Source organism: Pagrus major, chromosome 4 (assembly GCF_040436345.1).
Source record: "Pagrus major chromosome 4, Pma_NU_1.0".
NCBI lineage: Eukaryota > Metazoa > Chordata > Actinopteri > Spariformes > Sparidae > Pagrus > Pagrus major.
In genome coordinates, this window is record NC_133218.1 from 27889147 (window position 1) to 27901180 (window position 12034).

The 12034-nt window shown below is 39.3% G+C and overlaps 1 protein-coding gene across 1 annotated transcript in view; it reads right to left on the reverse strand.

The window, feature by feature from the left end:
* csmd1a (CUB and Sushi multiple domains 1a) overlaps positions 1-12034 on the reverse strand; it is a 297982-nt gene that overhangs the window by 163668 nt on the left and 122280 nt on the right. Inside the window, exon 8 of the mRNA XM_073463855.1 lies at positions 774-855. Within this exon, the coding sequence (XP_073319956.1) occupies positions 774-855 (82 nt within the window). The remainder of the gene's footprint in view (positions 1-773; positions 856-12034) is intronic.

Sequence of the window (12034 nt, forward strand, 5' to 3'; positions counted from 1 at the left end):
TAAGTTAAATGCTCCTTGGACCAATTTGGGGACCAGAACAAGGGCTGAGTGGCACTCCCTCTTAGTCTGGGAGTTACAGGTTGCTGTGGGCTAACATGAGAGGAGGGACAACTACAAAACACAGTGATTTCTGTAGAAGTAATCTGAACTGGGACATGAATGTCTGTAACCTCAAGATAACCTGGATAAACTCAAACAGTCCTTACTTAAACCATTGACAGTCATTAAATGAAACTAAACTCACAATGTTTAAGTCCCCCAGTACACATACTGCCAATCTTCCATGTTGCACAGTCAAGTATTTCATAAAGCCGAAGCGGGGTGACAAGGGAATCGTCTCACCTGCTAAGCTTGACTGTACTCTAAAAACAAAACGTGTCAAAAAAAGGGTGTTTTGTCTGTTCAGCCTGCAGCAAGGCTCGATATTTTCAACTAACTGTCAGTAATTGGCCCAGTGCTGGCAACGACCGAGCTGTTCTGACTTAAGAATTAAAACAGCAAAACATAAATTGAGCAAGAATCCCTCTTCTCACTTCATCATCCAAATGATTTGATGACTTGTGCCAAGCTTGCAAATGTAATCCACTGCAGGAAAATACCTTTGAGTGAGATCATTTTTTGTCTGGTTTCTACATCTGACACACATATAATGATGATCCCTAAGCTGATCATCAAATCAACAAGATCTAAGGCACTTTTTTTATATATATATATATACTAGATTAGACTTGGAGTGACTGGGAAGAGTTGAGTCTGGGATAATGTGAACTTACTGGAAGGCGGAGCCCATCCTCTTGCCATTTTCTGGAACACCAGGATCTGGACAAACATCACCAGCAAGCCCGCTTTGACTCACTGAAAAACAAAAACAGGACATATGGTCTGTCTGTTTGGAGTCTATGGATGTTAATGTGATCAGGATATTTTCACACAGCATCATATTAGGCTGACAGGTTAATTCAACATATTCACACACCACTTTTTAAAGTAAAATGACAGGGGGAAAAAAAAAACATCTTTATCATCATGTCCACAAGCATGAGTATTTTTCAATATGTGATGACAGTCAAGTGGTTTAATCAAGCATCACTAGGATGACCCGAACTGTGAGAGATATCCTCAGCTGTTGTTGAGAAGTCACAAAATGGGGTATGCACTCTATTCTCGGCTAAATCAGGAAGATGAAAAGTACACGAGGCGGACAGGATAAGAATCTAAAAGATTTAAAGATAAGACATGTTTTAATTAAAGAGCAGCAATGGACTCATTTATCACGATCGGCCTTTAGTAATTCATCCGTCTATGGAGATCATCCCACACAAAATAAACAATTCACAACCAGCTCTGTGTGTTTGCCTTCGTCCTTGAAAGGAAACACTGAAGAAACAGTAATGGGTTTTGACAAAAGTCTGGAAACTAAAGAGGTCTTCGTCTAAATATGTTGTTATTTTACGGCAGACATTTTGACTTTAGTTTTAGTTTTTCCTCCAGACAAAACCATCAGAATAATCTTAAAGACGTTTCAGCATTATCACATGAAAAATTATTCCACCCACGGATTTTACAGTTGAGATACAGATATTCAGCAATGTGGGGGGAAATATCAGACGATAAGTTGAATACATTACAGCAAATAAGCAAAAATCACCCACATTATGTCAGCATCCTCAGCATCACTTGCTTTTCACACCTCAAACTGAAGTTGAACCTTATAACTGAAGGTATAACTTTACTTAAGTGTTTAATTAAATTAGGCTAAATTACCTCAATAATACACATAATGAATCCTGAACTAAATGTGTAAGAAGCATTAAGGCCGATGACTACAATTAACGCTAGCTGAATGTAAAACAATGTCGAAGTAACATCACCTCACAAAGCTGTTCAGAAGGCTACTAAGAAAAATTATGTTAGCTAAAAAAGTTAGCTAACATAATGTCTACTCCTTGCTAACAGTTTCAGACAAATAGTAAATCAATACGTGGAGAAAACTCCCTTTCCTCTCCATAAAGTAATACAACTTACGTATATTTTGCGGGGTTTTTTGTCTATATTTCGCTCATTCTTCATATTGTTTTTTCCCCCATCAAGTGCTAACATCACTGCTAGCTTCTATTCACCATAACGACACTGATAAGAGACGCTGACACAGGTGCGTAGCTGCAAACCTAGCTTGTCAGGAGCGTTAAAGCCAGCTAACCTAATGCCAGTATCAGTATGTGGAGTAAACTCCTTTTCCTCCGTACGACATTAAACAACTTACATTTTGCGTAGTGTCTCTTTGGCCTGCAGTATATTTCGCTCGTTCTTCATATTGTTGTTTTTTTCCTACATCAAGTGATACTGTCAGTAGCTACCGAGATGCATTTAAGCTAACCTAACTTCCTTACAGAACATAACTGTATAGCTCCGACCATGTGACCTTTAGCTTGTCCCTGAACACAGCTCTAAGTGAATCTGCCAGATGTCAGCCAGACATTTCATAAATTGCTCTGAGCAAATGACCAACATGGGACTCTGCAAAGTCTCTAAAACCTCTTATGTACAATTTTAGAGAGTTAGCATTTCCATCTCTTTACATAAACTCCACTTTAATTCACATTGGAAAATGTTTTTTTTTGTTTTCAATCAGACTGATTAAAATTCCACGAACAAAAACACAAGGCAAGCTTATGAATATTAACCTTTAGCTAAAACTACCCAGCTTTACAAATGTATTCAAACTTTCTCCATATTGGCCTGCTGCAATACTGTTTACAGGTTGATATACAAATATTGTATGCAGGACTTTTATTGCTACTTTTCCTTAAGTTAATTAAGGCCTTGAATACTTCTTCCACCCTTGAAAAAATATAGGCTGCATATTTTTTTAATACAACTTTTCAACTTCTACACTTTTATCCAGGGCATTTGAAACTTTCCTAATGTTTCAAACTCATAAAAGTTTCAAGGACCTTCAAGTTTTTCCAGTACATGTGCTACAACACCGCTTGTTTCGGGAATTATGCCTCCCTCCCTTTATGCCAGCTTATATTATAAACTTCATCTCTGCCTTGTCATATGGTGTAAATTTTAATTCAACATTTAGTCTACAAAATTACGTGAAACATTTTATAAAACCATCAGGGAGAAAAAAATGCTTTTATGGAATTAAAATGCCTGAACAACTGTCACATCTCTGCATTTAATCCCCTCCTGTTTTGTTGTGTATCTTCATGATCTGTTCTGCTCCGTAAAAAAAAAGCAAAAAAACACAAAAGCAAATCACGTCACAATTTTTTTGTCCGGCTCTTATTTGGGATCTAGCATTGTTTTGTTTTTTTTTAGACTTTGCTCCGGCTGGGAGCATCTGCTGGATGCCTACAACATAATGTAAATGTAAATGAGACCAGACAACATGACAGAAACCAGTTTAGACCAGCTCTGTCTTAATGGAAGTCTGTGGATGAAAAATGGTGGTTAGCAAGAAAATAAAGGGAAAGGACGGAGCCGATAAATAAAATAGGAATGAGGAGAACGCTGGGGAGGGACTACAATAGCGCGGTGAAAAAAAGAGGAGCATATCCTGGTGATAACATATGTCACGGAGAATAGACAATATCTGACCTCTAAACCTCTCTCACATCCTTTCCGTCCGTCTTTTCTTGTATCCGTCTCTCTTCCTGTCCTCTTCATCTGCCTCTACTCCCACTCGCTTCTCCTCTCTACTTTTGTATTCTCGGCTCGCGCGCCCCGCTTTTCCCCTCCCTCACACACATTAGCTGCAATTTACAAAGGGATGCCGAAGTTTTGTGCAACCCAGCATAAAAGATGGATGAATGATTTGCTGCATTTGTGCGATTGTGTTATGTGTGTGCTGGAGAGGGTTTTGCGAGTGTATAGACGCCGCGTACGCGTGGTTGTGCGAGATATGATGCAAACAGAACAAGCTGTCTTGTTGCTCTGCTGTGTTTTTGATGTTCCGTCCAAAAATCACCACACAAACACACTCGAAAAACACACTTTCTGTGCTGCGGCTCTCTCATCCCCCTTTCTCCCTCACTCATGTTCAAATGGCTTTCATTGGCATCAAATACAAAGGTTCATATTGCCGAAACAAATCCAGCTCATGCAAACAACATGAGATTGTTATAGGGGGAGAAAAGCTGCCAAATATCACTGCTGGGCTGATGTCAAAAATCCTCAAGCTGACTTAATCCCATATTTGCACTTAAAAGGCCATTCAACATTTAAACACAAGCTTATGATGCGTAATGTCATTTCCATATCATCAAAGTGTCTTCAGCAAACCTTTCATCTCTACAAGTCAACTTCTTTTAGGGAATTCGTAAAAAGTGATTAATTTTCTCGTTTGCTAATGTACACTTGGCATCTCTGACTTCCGTACAAGACCTTCGCTTCACATCAGCTGCCCACTCTCATAGAAAAAAAAGATTCAACCGACTCAGTTATTCCTGCCATTCGTCCAAAACTATTCACTATACACTCACCCCTAAGAGTAAGTAATATCCCTAATGAACAGTGCAATATACTGTGACTGCACGTCAGGACTGAAAAATGTTAGTACTCGGGAAGGGAGTGTTTTCAGGCATATTTTAAAGAGCCCACTGACCATAAAGTAAAGAGATTCAGCATAGCAGCAACGATAAAGAGACTACGTGGCTGCTGCAGTAGTTAAAGGCAAGTAATTACAATCCAAAGCTTCTCGTTCTTCACTTTAGTATTTCATTTTATGGGACTTTGCAAGAGAGATGCAATACTTTTTTACCCTACAACATTTACTTCAGTCGAGAGAGCGACAAGTGACTGAAGTAAAGAAAATGTTTATCACAGCAGACGATGTGATAATTGAGTCTCATCACAAAGTCTTTAGCGCTTCGACTCTAGAGGGAGATTTTTTGATGTAGGGGTGTCTTGCCCTGAGCAGCAGCAAGAAAGCCCCCCCATGGAGTCCAGACTCTGGCGGTGGCGGTGGCTGATGACGCTTCGGAGACTGGAAGGCTGATGAAATGATGAAGCTGATGAAGCTGGGCAGTGATAGGGAGGTGGAGCAGGCGCCCAGAAACAGAAGCGTGAATGAACCAAAGGCAGAGAAGGGATCAGATTTAAAAAGACAGCCGCTGAGTGAGGCGGAGTGTGAGCGTGCACGAGAGGAGTGAATGACATTATGGTGGGAGTGATGAACTAAAGAGTAGTCCTACTGACTGAACTTTCACAAGAGCTTCACTTGGCAGCTGCAGCTACTACATAGTCTATACACTACAATACTCATGCAACTTAAACCGCTACTTAAACTTAAATGCGTCACTAATAATACTCCAGTGCAGATCGTATTACACATTTCTTCTGAAGAGAATGTCACTGTGTATCAGTTTATAACCTTTTTTTTGTTATAACCTAATCTGTTGATTAATTCATCTTTATGTCTCTACTTTATTACATTTGACCATTACCTATTAATTGCAAAAGCTAGCAATGCTTTTTCCATGAAGATTAAAGAGTAAATAAACGACAGAGTCCACTGAGCAGCCAGTGTTACGACAGTATTATGTGGCTGCTGCCATCAGCATTCGCCCTCGACGCCACCAGATTAGACATGACACGTGTTTTTTTTGTATTTTCATGAGCTATTATCTCTGGATATCAGAAATACTCTGCAGGGTGTCACACGTCTGTCAAATTCAATTCAATCAATTTATTAAGACATAATATTAAGTTTACATACATTTCTGTTGTTATTCTTTTTATTATTATTTCATCATTCCTCTCAAAAGTACAGACGTTTTTATTTACAATCTGAAAGTCATGAGAAATCACTTGTCTCCATTGTTAAATGTGTCTGCTGCATAGAGCTGTTTGTAACACGTGAGGTGGGACAAGCAACACAGCGAGTTATCCTATTCAGAGTTAAACCAGAAAAATGCTTAATAGAGTATTAAAAACAGTGTAAAGCATATGAAACAAGGTCATGTTGAATACGTACATTTGGTTGAACATAAAGTCTTATGTCTTTTCTGTCATCAGTTTTGTTTTCTTTGTTGTAAGAAACTGTTGTTGAAATCCCAAAGAGACAGAGTTACAAACCAGTGGCTCAGGCAATTGGAGAGAAATGGTAAACTGCCGGCTTAGAGGGCAACGTAAAGACGGATAAACACAAAAAAGACATTTGCATTGAGAATGCAAAGCTGTGTAGCTCAAAGGTTTAGTCATTATAGCGGCTGACAGATGAACCATTAAAAAAGAAAATGTGGTCAAAGAGTGAATGAGAGACGGTGCAAGGAGAAAGGGAGAGCGTGGGAGAGTGTGTTTGTCCGTGTGTGTGTGTGTAATCAGCTGACGTGTTTCAGGTAAGAGCTTTTGAGGTGCTCTTCAGATGTCCGCAGGATGAGTAGAGAGATGTACGGTGTGCTGTTTGTTGATATGCTCTCTTCCACCGCTCTCCTTGTTGCCACTCTGCCCTCTCTTTCCCCCACACCTTCTCACGCTCACGGGTCAATCAAGCCGAGACCCTAGAGAGTCAACAACCGTCTTCCTGGTGTTATTTTGTTGAGCCCACAGGATTCTCCCCTTGTTATGACGGAAATAATATTCAGATGGTTAAAGGACTGCATTACTCTGAGCTTTCAGCTATGGTGCTGAACTATCGTGTGATTTCCAAGTTTCAAGCAGTGGCATCACCTTCGTTTGAGCAGACCGCAACCCAGCGCCACCTTGCCTGACAATCCTGAAGAAAATACTGATTATAAATCACACTCTCACAATGATTCATTACACTTCTAGGTCATTGTCTAGGGAGTAAAACTCCTTAATCACAATCTTTCAGCCTCTCTATAATTATGACACATCCTCAGCAGTAAGCTAATGTTACCGCTGAGAGAAGGTAACTGTAAGATGGGCTGCTTTCATTTTCTATATTGTTCTAGTTAGCACTCTGTCTGTCTGTCTGTCTGTCTGTCTAACATCTACCTACCTATCTACCTACCTATCAGTTGGAGAATGATCCATAAACAGACGGTCCTCAAACTGATTTTCACTTATTCTCATGTGTGTCTGTCTATTAGACTGTGCTTTAATACAGGCTAGAGGCATTTACAGACAGTCTTTTAGATTATGATTCATAAGCGCGCCATTCTCTAGACAGGTAAAACTCATTATCATCAGTCTCTGGTTCTTTGTAATGATTATATATTGCATAAAGACATTCTCCGCCATACAGCTATAATATTACCACTGGGAGTCATACAGTGTAAAGATGTGTTGTTCAAAGACTGGCTCGGGACCAAAAGTGGACCTTGGCTTACTTTTTAAAAGTGTTTTAACGATTCAGATTCCCAGTCTGATGGCCTGACTGTACTATGTTTGGGTAACCTCACTGAACCTTCAGTCCAATGTGAAACCCCCCCCACCACATTTACTCAGTTTTGGTCCCCATTATAGAAATGCTAGTATGTTTTAATGAGCAAGGGTCCCACGTTGTGAAACTAAATTTCTCATCTTAGTCTGTCCAGGGCTGCGAAAGCTTAAGGGATGCCTGGACTACACAGTTAACAGTCATTATCATCATTCTTTGGCTCCACATTGTGATAACAGATAACAAAGCCTGCTCTCTGCAATGCAGAAATAATTTTACAAGTGGGATAGCTACTTTTGAGAGTCTTTAAGCTGATAGGAAAGAATCCACTTGATGCTCACTGTAATTTTGCTTAAACACCATGATGAAATCTACACTGGGCAATGTGAGATCTGGACCCACCGGTGCACCACAAGTCATAAGGTTACCTGCAGCTGAGCTCGACTGCTCACATAGATATTTTCTTTTTAAGTTAATATTTCTTTAGATGACAGGCAGAACATCTAATTTCCAAAACTATATTGTAAATTATTTGAATACATTTACATGAGAATCCTCCAAAGACCGCGGTAGTGAGAGAGCTGCTTCACAACAAGATATTTTTGTTTTCTTGGCCCTTCATGTAGGAAACTCAGCAGACTGACTCCAGGCAATTCTCTCACGTGGAAACAACGTTGTATACAAGTGTGCTTGCGTGTATGTATGCATCTGTGCGTGCATGCTTGGTTTGTGTAAGCAAGGGTAAAAAGAAACTGTGTGTGTGTGTGAGAGAGAGAGAGAGATTTACACTCTTCACCCAGCTTCATTCACATCATTGATAAATATAACAAACTGATATGCCTGGGGGACTCCTCACATATAAGCACATTCAAATACACACAGAGTATACAATTTTAAAATTTAATTGCAGCAACACATGAGGACGCACATAAGATTTTTCCTTTCCACATATACACACATGCACACAACAAACACTGTACTTATGTTGATTGCACTAGCACATGCTTGGCAGAGCGTGTAAATCGGAAGAATTATTGATGAGGATTTTATAAGGAAGCTAAATGCTAAGGAATGGATGAGGTATGAGCTCAGGCTTCCAGTAATTAAAAGCCTCAGTCACATGATCTGAATGCTGTTTTAGAGACTTCTCCAAAAAATATATATGCCACCCCGGACTGTAGAGATATTCATCACGTTTAGCATTAAATTGATTGTTATACTGCCTTCTGGTCAATGTAATGTGTACGTTTATTTGGATTGCCATTAGCTGCCACCGAGGTGACAACATTTTTTCCTGAGGTCTACATAAAAACACCGCATGCCTCAAACTTGCATCAGCTAATTAAAGCTTCAGCTGCTCACAATGACTTTTCAAATAACAGCTGATGTATTCTATTCCCTGCACAAACAGTGGAGAGCAAAGGCGGTTTATCAGGTGTGAAGATATCACAAAGAACTGAGTAAATACTCAAATGTTTAAAGCCACTAGAGAGTTTTCTTTTTAATGGCCTGAAATCCAAAATAAGCCCTAAAAATTGACACCTACTGTGCACATTAGCTGCCAGCACTGAAACAAACAAATGGTGTATTAGTTATAAATCATCTTGAGATTTATAACTCTCTGACAAAGTGGTTGTTTTTTTTCAATCGTGCAGTTTGAAACTTTAGACAGTTTTCAGCACATCAAACCAACGGTTTGATATGAGATCACATCCACAGCGGGCATTTTATCTTGTGTTTGCCTTTGAGGAAGACCTACGGCCGAAACACGTCAGCAATGATACTAATACTACTATCAACATATATTCATAGAACGGAAATCTCTACAGGCATAGATTGCTTTGATGGTTTGCCAACTTTTTCTACTGTTGAACTGATATGTATTTTTGAGGTTTGGGGCATCCAGGGTGGAGTTTTCTTCATAGCTCACTGTGACTATATACTGCACACTGGATAAGTCAACATAAATGTCTGTCGTGATTAAGTTAACAACTATAAAACTACAGTCAATAGTTAGAAATCGTAAGATCTGCAAGCTTTTAAATTATTCTTCTGTAGTTTAATTACTTTATTATTAACTTTTTAACATAGTTTTAACAGTTTTTCCCACCTGTCCGAGATGAAAGTCATCAAAATGTATTGCTTGTAACAACCCTTCACAACGACACAACGGTTTCTCTGATCTGATACCTGTATGAGCAGGAAGATGTCCGATTGTTGTTTGATGCCCCTATGCTCTATGCAAACGAATGGGGGCAAAAATGTCAAGATAAAACCAAAACAAGGAACAGCAACAAAAAGTAACATGGAGACATGGTGGTGGTTTCGGTAAAATTGTTATCAGGGTTCAAAGAAACAGATATTGACTGTCGGAAGGAAACAGGAAGTGAACAGTTGATGCCTGTGTCGGTACCAGATATTTTATTGACCCATCCAACCCCCAACTTCTCCCTCAGTGGTCGCTTTATAATAATGTCATATTATTTCCTCCTTTGCCCCAAACACACAACACAACGGTTGCTAAAGGGCTTTGTCACTGAATGTAAACATGTTGTTTTTTTGGGGCATTTCCTGAAACACATAATGCTCCTCTTTTTCTAGCATGTTCTCATTTCCTATTTGGCTACAACCAACGTTTTTTCAAACCCCTTGGTGTCTAGTACCAACGCTCAAGGTACCCTTTATTATCTGTATGAGACACATCAGGCTTTCAAGTAACTCCAATGTCAACCCTATATTGCAGAGCAAGTCGGGTGACTTAGTTTGAAGAGTGGCAAAGTCCATTTAAGGAGGATGTATGGGTAAAATGGATGGATCAAATGCAACACTTTCACCCAGAAGTAGGGCTCGGTATCAAACCTAAATACTTTCATAACACTAATCAATCATCTCAATGTATCGAAAAATGCTCGTGAGTGGCTGTCTCGAGGCATGCTCAAACACTAGGTTATGCCCAGAGACGTGGCTCACCATGTGTTTGTAATGTAATCTATTGTTAAAACAGATTTCATAAAATTGGTCAAAAAAAAGTATAGTTCAGGAACCTGTATCGAGGTCAGGTATCGTTATTGGAACTGGCATTTCATTTTTTTTAAACCACCCAGAAGAGCACTGTTCGTGTCCCGTGTGAAACCAAAAGTTAACGTTGACTTATATTAACTTACACAATATGCACGTACCTAACTTACATCACGTACATAGCTTATGTCACCTATACATAACGTAACATGCTTCTTTTAGCCCAAATCCAGATCTTTTCCTAAATCTAACCAATTAGTTTTAATGCCCAAACCTAACCGAACTGCGACTGGTTAACCATGGGTTAAGAAGGTTTTCTGGCAGTCTCATACAGATGCTCGAATTACGTTGTGCATCTGTATGAAATTGATGTGATGATTATATCTAACATATAGTCATACTTTGCATTCAAAACTCTTTCATGTCTTTCACCAGGTCACAAAAGGCTTGCTGAAATGTGAAACAACACCCGTAAAAATCCAACTGAAAGATCATCCTGGACATATATGTGCATGTGCAGTATGGGTTCTGTAGCAAGACATAAACTAAATGGACATGTTGAATTTTTAGGCCTATACAATATTTTTTGCCATTATTGATGTTCACTATGGGATTGCATCGATTCTCTCCTGGTTGACTGTACAATACGTCCCAGAGATGGGCTGTCAAAATGTACAGACTTCACCTGACAGACATTACACTGTCTGGAATCTTGGCTGCACCTCCAGCGGGAAAAGATACAATGCAGTGGCCATGAAAAGTCCCAACACAAAACATCACTTAGCTGTTGGAAATGTAGAAAGTTAGAATATAACAAAAAGACGAAATGGACAATACAAAGACTTAGCCATTGGGAAGCAAAAGCTCCAGACAGCAGAAAATGAGTCACAATGCTGCACTGAGTTTATTATGGACTGTAGTCAGATTATCATCCTGACAACAGCACAGGGAGGTTCACCGTGTGTGACAAAGACATTTCTTCAAAGGTAAAATGAAAGAAACCATCATAACAGAAACAAAATAGAGGCTCGCGAGTCTGCCTTTGGTACCCAAACATGATGGTTGTACAGGGGGCTGACAGGAGGACATGCATACCAAGCAGCAAAACAGAGTTGAAGTTTTGAGTTGAAATAATGGCCTCCAGATTAACCGGAGACTTTAACTCTTCTTCTTATATGTTTCATGTACTTGAATGTTTTTATATTTTTGAAAAATTCACATTTTTTAATGGAAGCAGCAAATTCTGAATCTGCTATGTATTCGCTCTCTCAGCGTGTTTACTTTCTTTCTTGCTAAATGTTTACTTGCACCATTTGTTGGTTTGTAATAAACTGAACTGTAAGATTGGTCCAACTGAGTCAAAGCTTGACTGTTACTGCAGCATAAAAATAACATTTCTTTGTGCTGGTATGCTGGTATTTTGCTTCTATAAATAAGCAATTGCGCTTCTGTGACCAAAAATAAAGTAATTGGAATTTTGAAATACAAATAACTATGGAACTGGTTTCATATTGACCTCTGACCTTCAGTGGGAAAAAAGAAAAAGACAGAGTTATATTTTTTCTGCGAAGGTCAGCCTCAGAGAAAAGTAGATTAACTCACTGCCCTTGCCACATCAAAGATGAATGCAGCCCGTGTGTCCTTGTGTATGTATTCATGTGCGTG